The 19,907-nt window shown below is 34.5% G+C and overlaps 1 protein-coding gene across 6 annotated transcripts in view; it reads left to right on the top strand.

Annotated features, from left to right (window-relative positions):
- The window catches only part of LRBA (LPS responsive beige-like anchor protein), a 766,998-nt gene that overhangs the window by 538,291 nt on the left and 208,800 nt on the right, over window positions 1–19,907 (top strand). For all 6 annotated transcript variants that reach the window (XM_028848808.2, XM_028848811.2, XM_028848807.2 and 3 more), the window contains 2 exons: window positions 4,752–4,869; window positions 7,180–7,282. In XM_028848808.2, coding sequence (XP_028704641.1) covers window positions 4,752–4,869; window positions 7,180–7,282 — 221 coding nt within the window. The remainder of the gene's footprint in view (window positions 1–4,751; window positions 4,870–7,179; window positions 7,283–19,907) is intronic.

Here is a 19,907-nt window from a genome sequence, read left to right as displayed (position 1 = left end):
AGGTGCTGTCAGTGTATGTAGAGTTTCAGTGAACAGAAAGTCCCAAAGAAGGGTCTGTTTCTACCTAATCCAGTTTTAATTGAACTCTAGAGACTTTGAAGTGAAGCCTCAGACCAGGCCTATACTATTCCAATAAGAAATGAACCCCTTGCTTAGTTAGGCCTCAGCTGCTTTTCGGTACTGACACCTTTTCCTAATGAACACTTAAAGAAATATTATATAAATTTCAGCTAGTAATTCCTTAGTTAAGAGATTGCTAGTTTCTATTTTAAATCTCATTTTTTTTGGCCCTAATTGTGGAATTTTATTTAATTTTTTAAAGATTAGGCTAGTTTTTTTCTGTGTAAGATTTTAATTTTTGACACATTTGACAATTTAAAATAATTTTCTCTCATGCTGTTTTTTCTTTTCTGTTTTAAAACTTCATTAGACTTTGTCATATTTAACTTGAAAAGCATATCATTATACATTCAGTATGATACCATTTATATCAGGTTTGAAAACATACAAAGTGATGTATGTTATTTATGGATATGTATGTACTAATAGTATAAAAACTTACATATAGGAATGTACATATACATGATAACCCTAAAAACAAGGATATTGATTGGCTGTGACAGAGGAAAATGGGATCTGGAAAGGTTATGCATGTGAAATTTTAGCACTGTCTGTAATGCATTTATCACTTGCTTATAGATGTATAGAATAATATGGCAAAGTGTTATGATCTTATAAGGTTACTGAGTAGAAGATGCATGGAGCTTATGTCATTTTCTTTACTACTGAGTATTTTTTTTTTTTTTTTTTTTTGAGACGGAGTCTCGCTCTGTCGCCCAGGCTGGAGGGCAGTGGCGAGATCTAGGCTCATTGCAAGCTCCGCCTCCCGGGTTCACGCCATTCGCCTGCCTCAGACTCCCAAGTAGCTAGGACTACAGGCGCCCGCAACCGTGCCTGGCTTTTTTTTTTTTTTAATAGAGACGGGGTTTTACCTTGTTAGACAGAATGGTCCCCATCTCCTGACCTCGTGAACTCCCCGCCTTGGCCCCCAAAGTGCTGGGATTACAAGGTGTGAGCCACCGCGCCCGGCCTACTACTGAGTATTTTTGACATTGGAGTAAAACAGGTTTTAAAGGACTATGACACTTGCTGTGTTTCAAGCAGATCTTTGAATAACCATACTGTTTAAGGGAATGGAATATAAATGGTATATTTCGTTTAATCAGAAAACTGTTTCAGTACATTAAAAATCTTGTAACAATGCTGTAGTATACTCATTTCTCCTAATAAATGGAGTAATCTAGAATGTGATTAAATCTTTAGTTGTATGATCATGACTTTGCAACGAGTGAATTCACTATTATGAGCAACAGATGTTATTATATAGTTCTATAGATACAAAGGGTAGAATTTTCAGACCAGTGTGTGATATTCCTGACTTATCAAAGAGTTTAAAAGATTTTTTTTGTTTGTTTTCCTTTGATTTTCCTCTTCCCTCTTTAACCCAAGTGAAGGAAAATTTTAAGCAGTTAATTGGGTTCTAGTTTAACAGATGTTTCATCCTTTCTTAAAAATGTGGCAATGTGGCATATACAATGGTAGCTCTGTATTTTTGGATTAGAAAACCTGGGAATAGGCAAGATTCTGCCACTAACTGACAAGGAATTTTGTTTCATATATTTAACATGTCTAGGCCTCGTTTTTCTTTTTTTTTTCTTTTTTAGAGACAGGATCTCGTATTGTTGCCCAGGTTGGAGTGCAGTGGCGCAATCACTTACTGTGCTGTCGAATTCCTGGGTTTGAGTGATGTTCCCATCTCAGCTTCTTGAGTAGCTAGGGCTACAGGTGCGTGCTACCATGCCCAGCTAATTATTTAATTTTTTGTGTAGGTGGGGTCTTGCTATGTTGCCTGGCCTCAAGCAGTCCTCCCATCTTGGCCTCCCAAAGCTCAGCAATTACTAGTGTAAGCCACTGGCCCTGGCTCTTGTTTTTCTTATGGATACATTGGACTATAAATGTTGCAGAATATATATTAGATTCTCTAATACTTGGTAAATCCAGGGTAGCAAATTCAAGTACCAGTGGAAGCTAGGTGGATAATAGTAAATGAGTGAATGCTCACATTACATTAGTGAATAATAAGTGAAGTGAAAATGGTACCAAAATGGAGAGCGCATTGCCAGTTGTTACTATGTGGCATATAGATCCAGGTTTGCCGGATACCCTAGTTTTTCTTGAGAAGACAGAAATCCGAATATTTTTGCAAATATGTGTTTTCTTAACTATTTTCAACCATGTGAAATTTTGTTAAAATATCATGTGGGTCAAATATGGAGTGAAGGTTGCCATATATTGATTGATTTAGTCAATCTGAAAATTGCCACTTCATGCCAGATATTTTTCTAGGCATTGGAAGTAGGGTGTATTCAAAGTCTTTGCTGTAATAGAACTTAGATTCTAGTATTCTAGTGCTGAAGAGGCAATAGACTAGCAAGCAAATATTATAGTTTCAGTTAGTAGCCAGTTGTAGTGGTCCATGCCTATAATCCCAGCACTTTGGGAGGCTGAGGCAGGAGGATCACTTGAGCCCAGAAGTTCAAGGCCCCCCTGGACAACATAGTGAGACCTCATCTCTACAAAAAAAAATGTTAAAAGTTAGCCAGATGTGGTGGCACATGCTTGTGGTCCCAGCTACTCGAGAGGCTGAGATGGGAGAATCATGTGAGCCTAGGGGGTTGAGGCTGCAGTGAGCTGTGATCACACCACTGCACTCCAGCCTGGGTGACAGAATAAGACCCTGTCTCGAAAATTAAATTAATATTTAAAATTTCAGGTAGTGATAAGTATTATGAAGAAAATCTGATAAGTTTGGGGTGGGATGAGTTGTTAATAGAGTTACTGGGGTTTAGATCCTGTGGCTTCACTGCAGAGGTGACATAAGAGGAGAAGTCTAAATGTGAGACTGATTGAACCATGTGGAGATTTGGGAGAACATTCCAGGCAGAGTGGAAAACAAGGACAAAACAAGGCCCTGAGGAAGAATGAGTTGAGCTCATCAGACAGTCCCAGATATGAGGCTTTATGCAATTATAAAGAGCTTAAGAGTTTATTATATATGTCATGGGAAGTCACTGGATGCTATTAAATACAGGAATGATGTGATCTGATTTATATTTTAAAATTTTGAGGCGAAGGGTCCTCTGGTCATAGTAGACTTCAGAGGTAAAAATAAAAGAGAGAACAAATGGAGGCCTCTGAAGACTCTGGGGCCATAGACCAACTGGTGGTATGTCTGATCAAAGTGAGAGAAAGAGATACATGCAATCTCTGAGAGTGATATTAATATTTTTGTCCTCTCTTTTCCTGTTCATTTACCTTTATTTTACATAGGTATTGATTATATTATTGAATTAGTAGGATTTCTCTGTCATCCATTTCAAAACTGCATGCATGATTATCTTGTCCTTTGAACTTTTTGTTTTGTATTTTTAAGAAACACTCCCCCTTAGAGTTATATCCATTTTATTTCTAGATTCTGTGGTGTCAGAAATAGAATCATTTTTGTAGAAAGACTGAAATACATACTTACTGACTTAAATAAGGTTTGCTACTCTTTTTTTTCCAAAAAAAACTACATTCTGCATTGAAAATGTAGATTTATTTGCCATTAGGATTTTGAAAATGAAAATGAATAAAGAAAAAACAGTTTGAGAAGGATAAATTTTTACTATTCTTTATTTTTTCCTCTTTGTTCATCCCATCTTTATTCCTACAATGCAGTATCATAATCAGATGTTTCATTTGTAATTTTTAATAGTGGTTACTTTTGAGAGATATGTCTTAATTTTTTAACTTAATTTGCTTTCATAGAATATCAGGTTTTGATAGAAAGGCATCTCATTTTCTTATGTATTATGTATAGTACAGGTGTAGAGAAATGCTGAGTCTGGTTTTCCCTTAACATTTTCACAATTTAGCTTTTGAAATGAACTTTTTGAAAAACAAAACTTGAATAACAAAGCAACAAAGTGGCTTAGAACTAAAGACAGGATTACTTTGAATTGGCAAAGCATTTTAAGCAACTCTGTCTGTCACGTGGGATGACAAGAATTGTAACAAGTTACTCTGACAACCACCTATCCCATAGGGAGATTATGCTAAGTTCATTTGCAGGTTTGTGTTTAGCTTTAGCTGACAAAATGATACTTAACCTCTATATAGTCTTTGCACTTTCTGAATGACTGTTGCCTTAACAGTGACCTTAAAAGTGTCATTTTGTAAAGTTATGAACTTAATATATTTGTATTATAATGTATGTAAAAGTGTTATTGGGCAAATTATAATCATGTGAAACTGAATTGTGTATGTGTTTTATAAGCATATGTGGCCTCTTTTGAGGTCTTTTTGTTTCTAAGATTTTATCTGAAGTTTCATGTTTCATAATGTGGTTTAAAAATCAATCAGTAAATGATGCAATACGTATTTCCTCAGAAGCAGTAGATTATATCATTGTTTTTAAAAGCCCAAATATATACTTAAATGTTTTATAATTTTACTTTGCTTTTTTATTTAAACTTCTTTTCCATAAATTAGTTTATTTTCTTCATCTCCAAATTATGTCAGTAACTATTAAATCCTTTTTCTTAAAAATTATTTTTCTTAATAGGGTCTTTTCTATTTTAATTGGGGAAAGAAACAACAACAAAAAACAAGTATTGTTACTTACCTGGGATTATTTTTTTCCTCATTAGATCCTGGCGTATACAGAAGGGCTGCATGGAAAATGGCTGTTTACAGAGATACGATCAATCTTTTCTCGTCGTTATCTTTTGCAAAATACAGCCCTGGAGATCTTTATGGCAAACAGAGGTAATATGTTACAGAAGTACATTGTTACAGAGCTAACTTCCATCTCTTTAAGATTTCATTTTTGAACATACCATATTGCTTCAATTTAGATAGTAATTTGTAGCCTACCCTCTGTTCTGGTGACCTCTTTTTTTGTACCAAATGCTTCATGGTTTTTTCCCACCTTGATTATTAATAGAATCATTTGTAATTTTTTTTTGCCATATCACAAATTGATATAAGGCTTTATAAACATAAGGAATACATAACCATTTAATCGATTTGAAGAGGAATTTTGATGTCCTGAGCATTGCTTTGATGCTTACATTCCTTCTGGAAGGTGGCTGCATTTGGGGGAGAGGAGAGGATGATTTAATGATTCATACATCTATTTAATCTCTTGTCTGATATATTTCGTTTATAAAGGAACCATGAGAAAATGATACTGAACTGTTCTGTTTGCTCTGTATTTCATCATTCTTGAAAGTTGAACTAAAATTTGATTTGTGGTTTTACAATGGAACTTGGTGAAATCCATTAAGACAAGAAGGGGAGACAAGTTGAACTTGAAGGAAAAGCTTCATTTGGTATGGGTGGAGGCATACAATGGAATATATGTAAAACCTACTGATTTATTGTACATATTCCTTGTATTATATATACATGGTTTGACGGTTAGTTTTAAAGGTACACATGCCTGCATATATCCCACACACACATCTTGTTTTTCCTTTATGAAATTATTTGTCTTTAGGGAACACAAATTTCTTTGGGAAAATATTTTTCCCTTTCCTTTTTGATCTCCTCCTGGCACATACCTCTTCTTCTAATGTAATCATTATTCTAGGGAAATAATCAAGAGAATGTTTCATACTTTATTTCAGTCCGCATCCTTGCTGTCCCAAAGGGGCTTCAATCTTAGAATATTTATTACTTGCTCATCCTCATTCATTTTCTTTCTTTGAAATTTCTTATGCATGCTTGTTTTTATATGTGTGTTTTTCTGTTGCCTTTGCCTCATGGCCTTGACCATCTGCCATAACCTATGATGGTTTTTTCGTCTGTTTATTTTTTACCCCTGAATTCAGTGTAATAGTGGATATGTAAAGGAGGCTTATTTAAAGTATACATACACACACACAGATAAGAATATATATAATATATATTCATATATTATTAATATATTCATATATATAATTAAATATATATTCTTCTCATATATAATATGTATTATATATATTCTTATGTGTGTGTATATATTCTTATGTGTATGTGTATATATATAACATTACTAAATATGTTGTAGGTGGTTAGTGAATGATTGATTACTTATTTACCTGAATACCTGAAACTTGTTGACAATGCCAGTGTTTAAAAATTGCGACAACATTGGTAATTTTTTTTTTTTTTTTGGCTTTAAGTATTTTTTAAGGCTTGGTAGAGAAGAAGGACCATCTTCTAGATGAGCGCTTGTAGCTTACATATGATTCTGATATTGAAGTTAAAATTCCATGACTGACCAAATGAATATCTTCTAAACTCTCTCATGATTGTGTGATTTTACTTTCATGTTCTTTAAGATGGGTAAAAATTTATAGATTACTCTCATAGATTAACATTTATATGCTAAATATATTTACATATTGACATATGCTTCTTGGTATTCTCATGTATGTGAAATTATTGAAATAGGATGAGAAAACATTTAAATTTGATTTTTAACCACAGAGGAAAAATTTTCCTTCAGGTCATACATTGTTTTGGATTATATGAACATTTGCTCATTGGACACATGAAAGATAAACATATAGACATTGTAAAAAGACTGTTTTAAAAATGATTGGAAATAAATGTAACTGATTATTTCATAGGTATATTGGTGGTTTTTTAGTGTTAGTTGTTTAACTATATGAACTTAAATTTTTAACATTTGTTTCTAGAAATTCCTAGAAATACCTTTGACTTGCCAAAATTCATTTTTGTAAATTTAAAGTTGCAGCTTCATGTCACATTATCTCAGCTATCATTATCATTATTATTATCATGTCTCATAATCTCAACTTCATGTCACATCAATGCAACATCAACTGTTATAACTCCTAATAGTATTTAGGAAAGAACTGTCTATGGTAAAGGAGTTTATAAGTGAAATGAATATTACCACTGGCATATTAATACTAAAACTTGATATATACCATATAAAAGGAATGTAGTAAGAATTATATTGAATAGATACCTGAATTAAAAGTAAATATTTTATTGGACCAAGGAGTCAGTTTTCCAGAAGGGAAGTTATACTGTGTTCTGATTTTTAAAAATTATTTGTTGTAGTTGCTGTAATGTTCAACTTCCCAGACCCTGCAACAGTAAAGAAAGTGGTTAACTATCTACCTCGTGTTGGCGTTGGTACAAGTTTTGGATTGCCTCAAACCAGGTACTGTTTTATATGAGAAACTTAGGGAAAGTGATCTGTCTTAATAGTTGTATTAATTAACCAGTATTAATATTCTTATTAACATTGATTTGTATTAGTGTTCTCACTTATTTCTAAATTTATAACTTTCTGTTTTATGTTTCATAGTAAATAATGATTATTAGTATTTTCTTTTGACTGAATTGCATTATAATGTACTGTTTTAAGTTTTCTTTTGACTAAACTGCATTATAATATACTGTTTTCCCTAGTATATGGTATGGTGTCTAGCAGAGTATATATTTAGCAAATAATCATTAAATAAAAGATTGCCTAACCCTACCCCAAGAAAAATATATTTTGTAAGATTTACTATTTATCTCTTTTATGGAAAGTTTACTAACTTTTCATGAAATATATTTATATGTATATATATAGATATAATTGCTATTTTCAAAGATACATATATAATATATATCATAATGGTATATGTGTGTATAAATACGCACACACACGATATATGTCATAATGGTACACACACGTATAAACAGAAATACCACATGATCCTGCGATGCCACTCCTGGGTGTATATCTAATTGAAATGAAAACAGTATGTCAAAGAGATATCTGCACTACTGTTTTCATTGCAGCATTACTCCCAATAGCCAAGATACAGAAATCAACCTAAGTGTACATCAGCTGATGAATAAAGAAAATATTGTTGTGTATATATGCTGTGGAATGCTACTCAGTCTTTAAAAAGAAGGAAATCTTGTTATCTACAACAACATGGATGAACCCGGAGGACATTTTGTTAAGTGAAATAAGCAAGACACAGAAAGACAAATACTGTGTGATCTAAATATGTGAAATCTAAAAAAGTTAGACTCATAGAAGTAGAGAGTGGAATGGTGGTTACCAAGGTTAGGGGTGGGGTGACTGGGGAGATGTTGGTCAAAGGATACAAAATTTTAGTTAGGAGGAATAAGTTGAAGAGATCTATCCTACAGCGTAGAGACTATAGTTAGTAACAGCGTATTGTTTTCTTAAAAATTGTGGAGAGTAGATTACAAAAAATGATACATATATGAGGTAATGGATAAATTAATTTGCTCAAATTAGCTATTTTGTGATGTATACAAGACAAAAAAACCCCATAATTTTTATTGGTTGCTAATAGTCTGGAATATAAATATACCAAAATTGATTAATTCCCTCATTGGTGAAGATTTGCTTTATTTCCATGTTTTCATTATTATAAAAAATGCTGTGGTAAAGTTATTTATGTATTTTTTATTTGAAGTTTTATGACCAATGTCTTATTTATAAAATAATAAAAAAATTGTGCTACCTTGAAGTATTATTTGCCTAAGCTATATAATTTAAAGGAGGAAGAAACCAAATTGCATAAAAAGGCAATACTCATTTATGTGCTGCCTAGAAGAAACCAACTCTTTTTTTTCTTTTTCAGTAGGTATTTTTTTCCAGCTTTATTGAGTTGTAATTCACAAGTATAAATTATATATATTTGAGGTCTACCTCATGATGATTTGATACATATATACATTGTTAAATGATTACTGCATTCAAGTTAATTAACATATCCATCACCTCACAGTTACCTCTGTGTGTGTGTGTGTGTGTGTGTGTGTGTGTGTGTGTGGTGAGAATACTTAAAGATCTACTCTCTTAGCAATTTAAATATGCAGTTTAATATTATGAACTATAATCTTCATATTAAACATTAGATTCCCAGAACTTACTCATCTTACAATGAAAAGTTTGTACACTTTGACCACATCTCCCCATTTCTCCCACTCCTCTGACTCTGGCAACCAAGAAGCCCTGTTTAAATATAAATACATTTATATGTTAAAGGTAAATGGACAGAACAGAGGTATACCATGCAAACACTACCTTAATAAAAACAGCCAGCTAGTCATATCATTACTATTTTAGTTTTCTAGGACTGTCATAACAAAGTACCACAAATTGGGTGGCTTAAACAACAGAAATGTGTTCTCTCACAGTTTTGGAGGCTAGAAGACCAAAATGAAGTTTTCATCAGTGTTGGTTCCTTCTGAGGACTGTGAGGGAAGGATCTGTTCCAGGCCTCTCTCCTTGGTTTTTAGATGCCTCTCTTCTCCCTGTGTCTCTTTACATTGTTTTCCCTCTATGTATGTCTCTGTCCAGGTTTCCCTCTTTTACAAAGACACCAGTCATGTTGGACTTGGGCCCACCCTGATGACTTCATTTTAACTTGAAAATATTCTTTCTGCAAATTGTTACATTCTGAGGTACTGAGAGTTAGGTCTTCAACATAGGACTTTTAAGGAGTCATAATTCAACCCATAACAATTACCAAATTACCAAACAAAGCATTATATTATCAGAGGAAAAAGTGACATATCATAATGATAAAAGAACCAGTTCATCAAAACGATGATCTTAAATTTACATACATCTAAAAATAGAGCTTCAAAATTCATAAGACAAAAATGGATAGAAGTAGAATGAAATATAGACAACCTCTCCCTATTATGTCAGTAATTTAGAGAACAGGTAGACAAAAAATCAGTAAGTGTACTGAAGACTGGAACATTATTAACCACCTTGATCTATGTCACATGTATAAAACATTTTAGTCAACTGCGCAAAATACATTAATTTTAAATACACATAGAACATTTGTCACATTGACCATATTCAGTCCTAAAACAAGCCTCAAAATGTTTAGAAAGATTGAGATCTTGGATCTCTGGTTAATTACAAACAGAAATCAGTTATAGAAAGGTTTTTGGAAAATCTCTTGAGTATTTGGAAATTAACGTACTTCTACATAAAACATGGGCCAGAGATGAAATTACAAGGGATATTAGAAATATTGTAACTAATTGAAAATATAACAGCACAACCTATAGAAATGTTTAACATGAAGGTAAAGAAGTGCCTAGTATAGAATTATAGCATTAAATGATTTTATTTAAGAAGGGAGAGGGGAAGCAGGAGGGAAGGAGGAGAGGATCATTGCCTAAAATCAATGATCTTAGCTTCAGTCTGAAGAACGTGGGAAAAAAGAGGAGCACATGTAGTCAAAGTAAGCTGAAGAAAGAAAAAAATAATAAAAATAAATGATAGAGGAAAAATTCAATGTAATGAAAAGCTGTCTCTTGACAAGATTAATTTTGTATTAATAGTAAATATCTAGCAAAGACTTATGCAGAAAGAGAAGACATAAAAATATCGAGAATAAAGGAGGGAACATCAGATACTGCAGATATTAAAAGAAAAATAAAGAAATATTATGAACAAATTTATGCTACTAAATTAGACAACTTAGATGAAATAGATTCCTTGAAAGGCACAAGCTATCAAATATCACTAATGAAGAAATGGTTAACCTTAATAGCTCACAAAGGAAACTGAATTGTAGTAAAAGACCTTACCTCAGAGAAAACTTGTAGTTCAGATGAATTCTATCAAATGTTTAATGAAGAAATAATACTATTTCTACACAAACTCTTGCAAAAAATAGAAAAGGAGATTAAATTCCCAACAACATTATATGAGACCAGCATTACCTGAACACTAAATGCATACAAAGGCATTTCAAGAAATGGGAACTGCAGACCATCCTAATTGGAAAGGAAGAAATGAAATAGTCTTTTTAGCACATATTCTTGACTGTTTATGTGGAAAGTCCCAGAGAATCTATGAGGAAAAACAAAACAACAGCTGTTAGAACTAATAAATGAGTTTAGCTGTTCCTAGCATACTGGGTCAATAAACAAAACTCAATTTTATCCTTGATGAAATGCTAGCAATGAAGAATCAGAAACTGAAATTAAAACTAGTGTCTAAATACTATCAAAAAATAAATACATATAGATAAATTTGAAAATGTATGCATAAGACCTGCTCACTGAAAACTATAAAACTGTTTTGGAGAATTAAAACTTAAAAATGGAGAGTTGTACTATACTATGCTCATGGATTGGAAGACTCAATATTATTGAGATGTCAGTTTTCTCCAAAATTGATCTGAGGTCCAAAGCAGCCCTATCCAAAATCTGAACAAGCTTTTTCTTTCTTTCTTTCTTTTTTAAAGACATTGGCAAGATAGCCAGGCATGGTGGCTCACACCTATAATCTCAGCACTTTGGAAAGCCCATGTGGGAGAATTACTTGAGCTTAGGAGTTCAAGACCAGCCTGGGCAACATAGGGAGACCCCATCTCTATTTTTTTTTTAATTTAAAAAAAGGAAAAAAAGAGATTGACAAGCTGATTCTAAAATTAAGTGAAATTGTAAATATTCCAGAATAGTTTAAACAATTTTGAGAAAAAAACAGAAGACTTAACGTAAAACTACATTCTTTAGGATAGCTTGTTATTTAAGGATAGACTCATGTAAACCAATGGACTGTAACAGAGTTCAGAAATAGACTCAAACATTTATGATCAATTTGATTTTTGACAAAGATGTCAAGGTATGTCCATCTTTTTAACAAATGATCTTTTTAACAAATGATGATGAACAATTGGTTAGCCATATCTAAAAAGAAAAAGAACCTCACCTGTTACTTTACATATAAATTAACTCAAAATGTAACAGAAAAAAAATGTAGTGTAGACAAACATAAGTGCTAAAAGTAGAACTTCTTGAAAGAACACATAGGAGAAAAATCTTTGTGACCTTGAATGAGGTAAATATTTCTTAAAATCTTTAATTGATTTCATTAAAATAAAAAACATTTGCTTTGAAATGCCAACTCTTAAGAAAATGAAAATATACGCCACAGACTGGGTTAAAGTATTTGTTCAACTTATGTGTGATAAAGGACTTACATCCAGGATATGTAGGAAACACGCTATAAAACAAGATAACCTGGCTACCAAAAAAAAGAAAAAAACAAACAAACAAACAAAAAACAAGTTTTGAACAGATACTTCAACAAAGAATAGATATAGATGCCAAATAAACACATGAAAAGAAGCCAAACATCATTAGTCATCTGAGAAATGCCAATTAAAACCACAGTGTGATCCCATGACATACCTATTCGAATAACTTTTAAAAAATCTAACAATACCAAGAGCAGTATACAAGGTAACTGGAACCTCACATGTTATTGATGGGAAAGTAAAGTGGTATGACCTCTTTGTAAACAATTTGGCAGTTTCATATAGAATTAACCATATATTTTCTCATACATCCTAGAAGTCTCACTCTAGGTCTCCTGCCCTAGAGGAATGAAAATATATGTTCATGCAGTGACTGCTTCATGAATATTTATAGCAGCTATATTAATAATCACAAAAATTGGAAATAACCAAGATGGTTATCAACTGGTAAATGGACAAACTGTGATAAATCCACACAATGGAATCTATATAATACTTAGAAATAAAAGGAATGAAGTCCTGTACTAATACATGCAACAACACAGATGAATTTGAAAATATTATACTAGGTGAACAAAGCCAACGCAAAAGGCTGCATCTGCATGCTGTATGATTCCATTTATATGACATTCTGGAAAAAGCAAAACTGTTAGGGACAGAAAACAGAGCAGTGATTGCTAAGAGCTATGGGAAAAGAGGAGGAATTGCATACAAGGGAGAATAAGAGGAACTTTTGGGGATCATGGAAATATTCCATGTCATAATTGATGTTCTTACACAACTCTCTCTGTTTAGAAAACTCATTATATTGTACACCTAAAAATAATGAATTTTTCTCTGTGTAAATTATTCTTCAGCAAGCCTGATTTTCAAAAACAACAACAAAGAATGTGTAATATTAATGAGGATGTACAGGTTAGGAACTTAATGTATATCGTACTAATTCCATTCCTAGGCAATTTTCAAGAGTAATGAAAACATACATATTCACATTTACTTTTAAGCAAATATTAATAGCAGTTTTATTCTAGTCCCAAACTGTAAACATTTTTGATGCCCATCAACTGTGAGTGGCTAAACAGATTGCTGTACCTCTATACAATGGAATAAATGAAATACCACTTAGAAATAAAAAGGAAATGATTACTGGTACATGCAGCAACATGGATGAATTTCAGAAGTGTTGTGCTAAATGAAAGAAATTAAACATTATGGGCTTCATACATCATAGCTATAGACTGTGGTTTTATTTATATGAAATTATTGAAAAAAGCAAAACAACACAGTAGCAGAAAGCAGATTATTGGTTACTAGGGGCCAGGAGTTGGGGCAAGGAAATTGGCTGCAGAGGGTTATGAGGGACCTTTTAAAGTGTATGTTGACTGTGGTGGTGGTTACACAAATATATATATACACACACACACACACACACATATATATATATATTTTCAAATCCCATCAAATTGTACACTTAAGTTTGACAAATATTATGGTATTAAATTATATCTCTTCCTCAAAAAACCACAAATAGTGTTCCCATGTAGGCCAGGCGCGGTGGCTCAAGCCTGTAATCCCAGCACTTTGGGAGGCCGAGATGGGCGGATCATGAGGTCAGGAGATCGAGACCATCCTGGCTAACACCGTGAAACCCCGTCTCTACTAAAAACACACACAAAAAAACTAGCCGGGCGAGGTGGCGGGCGCCTGTAGTCCCAGCTACTCTGGAGGCTGAGGCAGGAGAATGGCCTAAACCCAGGAGGCGGAGCTTGCAGTGAGCTGAGATCCGGCCACTGCACTCCAGCCCGGGCTACAGAGCAAGACTCCGTCTCAAAAAAAAAAAAAAAAAAAAAAAAAAAAAAGAAGTATTTATTATAATCATTTTAGTATGTACTATGGTATTGTTTAATATACACATGGTAAATCTGATTAAAACTTTTAATCATTTTGATAAAAGATTGGATTTTGCTCTATTATATCATATAATTTTTTATTTAATATAATATTAAATCTATAGATTAAGGATTTTGTAACTATATGTAATTAAAACCTATATCTGTAACCTCTGGTAAATCAGAGTTCACATATTAGTTTTGTATTTGAATGTATGGACTTAATAACTAGCATTTATATTGTTGAAAGTAACCTAATAAGTATCTGAGAGAAATGTTAAATCGGCAAATTCTCTGTCATGGTATAGGGTATTGGGAGAGTGTAGGCATATGCATTTTTTTTCTGTGTGCTGGGACTACATTGAAATAGCATAATTACTAATTATTTCCTTTCATAGTAGGTATTGATTCATCATCAATACAATTTAGTTAACTAATTTAAGAACTGGAAAGAGCGAACACTGGGATTTTTCTATTGATTGAAACATATTAGCAGTGGAAACCTACAGTTTACTTTTAGCATACCTAAGTTGGTATTGATTTGAGCTACTTTTGATCAGTGTTTATTTTAAAATTTTAAGACGACATCCTATTACAAATGCAATTGCGGTAGAATGTACAGACATCAGCTAGGATGTTAGTAGTAGCTACAACCAGCCTGTTGCTGGATGGCTCTCAAAGGAATCTCTCATGAGCTCCTTAGCGGTAGGCCTCAGTTCCTTACCAAGTCAGTTTTTCCATCTGCTACTGGAGTGTCTACATGACATGGGAGCTGGCTTCCTGCAAAGCAAGTGATCCAAGAGAGAATGAAGCAGAAGCCCCCGTTTTTTTTTTTATTACTTACTCTTGATAGTTATATACCATTATTTCAGATACATTGTATTCATTACAAGTGGGTCACTAAATACAGCCCAAACTCCAGGGGAGGGGAATTAAGCTCCACCTCTTGAGGATATATTTCAAAACCACCACAGGTCACAACTTTTATGTAAATGGGGCAAATAAAGTGATCCTTCTGGATTATAAGCAATATTGCCTTACAATACCAGTAATGCTTTTGATTAGATACTTTTTATAATTTAATGAGGATTTCAGAGTTCAGGAAGAAGCAGCCCAGAGGAGCATAGTAGATTTCCTTATGCTAGTTAAAAAGTCTTTTTCAACCAATTTTCTCTTTATTTTAGAAAAGATTTGTTTATCACACCTAGTACATGTTTTCATACCTGGGAATGTTTTGTAATGTTCTCCCACAGTTAAAGCTAGATGTCCTTTTTTATTTATTTATTTATTTATTTATTTATTTATTTATTTATTAAAGACAGGGTCTTGCTGTGTCACCCAGGCTGGAGTGCTGGATTGCAGTGGTACAGTCACAGCAGCTCAACCTGTTGGGCTCAAGCAATTCTCTCACCTCAGCTTCCCATTAGCTGGTACTATAGGCATATGCTACTATGCCTGGCTAATTTTTGTTTTTTTTTGTAAGAGATGCAGTCTTGCTCCATTGTCCAGGCTGATCTCAAAATTCTGGGCTAAAGTGATCCTGCCACCTCAACCTCCTAAACTGCTGGGATTATAGGCATGAGCCACCGTGCTCAGCCTATAAGTCTTAATTTATTAATCAGTTTCTTAAATAGATTTTCAGTTATAATGTGTCAAGCACTCAGCAATGTACAAGATAGATACCATTTTACCCATATATTTTTAAAACAAACATGTAAACTAAATAGCTGTGATAAATGACAGGAAGGATATAATTAGAGTGTTGTAGTAGTGATTCGTGGAGTGGAGATCGGTTGCTTTGGATAAGATAACCAGGAATATCTTCCTATGTGACTTTTAAGTTTTGATTTGAAGAAATACAACCAGCTGTTCTTTGAACAAAGGCGTAGTATATGCAAAGGCCCTGAAGCAAGACAGGGAGCTTCTAGTGTTCTAAGAAATGCTGGAAAGCAAGTATCACTGGAACTTAGTGATATTAGGAAGAGGGTGTTATTTATATAAGACCAGAGCCTACTGAAGACATCTGGATGATATGTGATGTTGATAATGTAGCTGAAGAGAGACATTTTTGTTTAGAGATTTTTAAGAAATGTAATTTATAAGACTCAGCGATTTGGGGGGTGATGACAAAGGGAGATGTTCAATATGTTTAGTCAATACTCAAGTCTCAGCTCGAGCTGCTCAGTGGCATTTACTGAGATTAGGAATACTGGACAAACAGTATTTGTATAAACATCCTTCCATCCCCATGGCTGGGGTTGTGGGGAGGAGGTAGATGGACAGAAAATGAGTTCAATTTTAGGTCCTTGAAACTGGAACCCCTGAGAGACGTCCAGATTGAGATGTTGAATAGGAAGCTAGATATAAACAGGTAGGTTGAGAGCTCAAAAGAAAGGCCTAGTAATTGAGAGTCACTACCATGTATATGAAATTTGAAGCCATGAGAGGGAGTGAGTTCATCTGGGGAGAGATTGTAGAATGCCAACAGGAACTAGGGCTGCATCTGGAAAACCTCAGCATGTAAAGGTTAGGTAAGGGAAACAGGACATCCCTGCCCCCCCCCCCCCAAAAAAAAACAACAACACTAAGAGCAAAAACAAGAGTGGCTCAAAAGATAGGAAACCCAGGAAAGTATGATGCCAAGTGTATTAGTCTGTTCTCATACCTCTGTAAAGAGATACCTGAAACTGGGTAAAGAAAGGAGGTTAAATTGGCTCATGTTTCCTCAGGCTATAAGGAAGCATGGCTGGAGAGGAAACTTACAATCATGGTAGAAGGTGAAGGGGAAGCAGACATATCTTATATGGCAGGAGCATGAGGAAGAAGCGGGGAGGGGAGTGCCACACACTCTTCAACAACCAGATCTCGTGAAAACTCACTCACTGTCATGAGAACAGCAAGGAGGAAATTTACCCTGTGATATAATCACCTCCCACCAGGCCCCACCTCCAACACTGGGGGTTACAATTTGATATGATTTTGCTCTATGTCCCCACCCAAATCTCATCTCAAATTATAATCCCCACATGTCAAGGGAGGACCTGATTGGATCATGGGGGCAGTTTCCCCCATGTTGTTCTCGTGATAGTGAGTGAGTTCTCACGAGATCTGATGGTTTAATTTTTTCTCGGTTCTCCGTCCCCGACTGCTGCCTTTGAAGAAGGTGCTTCCTTCTTTGCCTTCCACCATGATTGTAGTTTCCTGAGGCCTCCCCAACCATGTGGAGTCAATTAAACCTCTTTTCTTTGTAAATTACCCAGTCTTTCTTAGGCAGTTTTTTATAGTTTGTGAGAGTGGACTAATACACAATTCGATGTGATATTTGGGTGGAGACACAAATCCAAACCATATCACCAAGGGATGATAGTTTTTAAACATGAAAATATCTGATGAGAAATCAGTAAGACGTAGACTGAAAACTGTCCATCACATTTAGCAACAGCAGCTTTTGACCTCCAGAGGATTGAATGTTGTGAATTTGCCCACACAATATCAAGAAGCTTTACTTGGCAAGCAGGACCCTGAATTTTGTTGGCATTTATGAGCTACTCCTTTTGGTTTGGTTGTGATAACACTACAAGTCAGGGCCATTAAGACCAAGTGTTCTGACTTGTCAACCAGTAGGACATGAGAGGGTAGAGACTATTGTGCTAAATCCTGACTCACCACTGATGGCAGTCAGCAAGAGAGTTAGTCCTATTATCAGTTTTCTACCTGTTGTCGTTCTTGATCTGGAGTATTCTTTCTGACACCCAGGAGCACTTACAGTGCAAACATATACACGCAGATACCAGTTTTAAGCCATAACAAAAATATATTGAGTCAGCCCAAAGGCGCCACCCAATAGTTTTCATTTTAGTTTTTCTGTTTCACTGTGAGTTTTGCCCAACCCTATCACTTGTTTTCAGGCATTTTCTTTTTTCTACAGGAGCACTAACCAAGGAGTTTAATACATGCATATCAGGGGTTGTAACAGCTACCAGGAGATATGTTATTTTGCCGTTAGAAGCTTAGAGAAGTACAGAAAAGGGAGTGAGCTTAGGCTGTGTGGCTAGAGTGGTAGTGGTGGAGAGGGCTTCATTTTTTTTTGATTCCATGTTCCATGGTCTGCACCACTTCCTCCTCTATATACCTCCTAGAACCTAGAGAGTTCCTGGGCTTGGGAGCATCTTTTTTTTTTTTTGTCCTCACACGTTCTGCCATGTAGCTATTCGTGCTTTTGGTTACTTCTATGGCCAGCAACTCTTTCTCCCATGGGACTGAGAAGCTTACTAATTCGGATGCCTATATCCAGCAGAGGTATAACATATCAAAATTTATGCGATGCAGCTAAAGTAATATTAAGTGAAAATTTACAGCTTTAAACACCCATATCTGAAATAAATTCCTCAAATCAATAACCTATGCTTCTACTTTTAGACAACAGAGGAGAGCAAACTAAATGCAAAGCAAGTAGAAAAAAATGAGTAATGAAGATTATAACAAAAATCAATGAAACATAAAGCAAAAACACTAAAGAAGATCAATGAAACAAAAGCTGATTCTTTGCGAAGATCAGTAAAATTGACAGACTTTAACCTAACCATGAAAGATGACACAAATTACTTAAATTAGAAGTGAAAGTAGAGACATAACTATTGAGCATATAGAATCTTTATTCTTTTTTCCTGTTTCTTTTTCTTCTTTTATAGAGACAGGATCTTGCTCTGTTGCCCTGGCTGGAGTGCAGTTGGCACAGTTATAGCTCACTGCAGCCTCAGACTCCTGGGCTCAAGCCATTCTCCCATTTCAGCCTCCTGAGTAGCTGGGACTACAGGCACATGCCACCATGTCTGGCTAATATTTTGATTTTTTTTTTTTTTTTTGGTAGAGATAAGGTCTTCCTATGTTGCTCAAGCTGGCCTTGAACTCGGGCTCAAGTGATCCTCCCGCCTCAATCTTCTAAAGTGCTGGGATTACAGGTGTGAACCACCAAGCCCAGCCTGAGCCTACAGAAATTAAAAGGAGTAGAAAGGAACATCATGGACAACTTCATGCCAACAAATTAGATACTTAAATGATATGGACAAATTCTTAGAAAAACAGAATTGCCAAAACTGGCTCAAGAAGAAATTGAAAATCTGAATGGACCTATAACGCATAAAGAAAATGAATTATTAATTTAAAAATCTTTCCTTAAAGAAAAGCCCAGACCCATTTGTCTTTACTAGTTAATGCAATAAAATATTTAAACTAGAAATGATATAAATCTTTAACCTACTCATCCAGAAAATTGGAGGGGAGAAAACACTTGCAACTCATTCTATAAGGTCAGTCACCCCAGTACCATTGCCAGACAAAGACACCACAGGAAAACTCACAAGAAAAACGCATAGGCCAGTTTCCCTCCTGAACAGAGACACAATTTTTTAAAATAAAATTTAGGAAACCAAATTCAGCAGCATATAAAAAGGATTTATAAAATGTTCATGTGGGTTTTATCACTAGGACGCCGGTTAATTTAAATCTGAAGATCAATTTATGTTGTGCACCAGTATTTATAAAGGAGAAAAACCTTACTGTCATTCCATAAAAAAAGCATTTGAGAAAATTTAACACACATTCATGCTTAAAAACTCTCAACTAACTTTCAACTAAAGAAATTTCCACAAATTGACAAAAATCATCTACCAAAAAGCTCCCAATATGGACATCATACTTAAAGTTGAAAGACTGAATACTTTTCCCCAAAGTTTAGGAGGGTAAAAATGTCTTCCCATTTTTACCACTTCTATTCAGCATTACATTGGAGATGTTAGCTTGTACAACAAGGAAGAAAGAGAGGAAGGAAGGGAGAAATTGAAGATATCTGTAC

This window comes from Macaca mulatta, chromosome 5, assembly GCF_049350105.2.
Source record: "Macaca mulatta isolate MMU2019108-1 chromosome 5, T2T-MMU8v2.0, whole genome shotgun sequence".
Taxonomy (NCBI): Eukaryota; Metazoa; Chordata; class Mammalia; order Primates; family Cercopithecidae; genus Macaca; species Macaca mulatta.
Note: the sequence above shows the minus strand (reverse complement) of the source record. Positions and strands in the feature narration are given on the sequence as shown.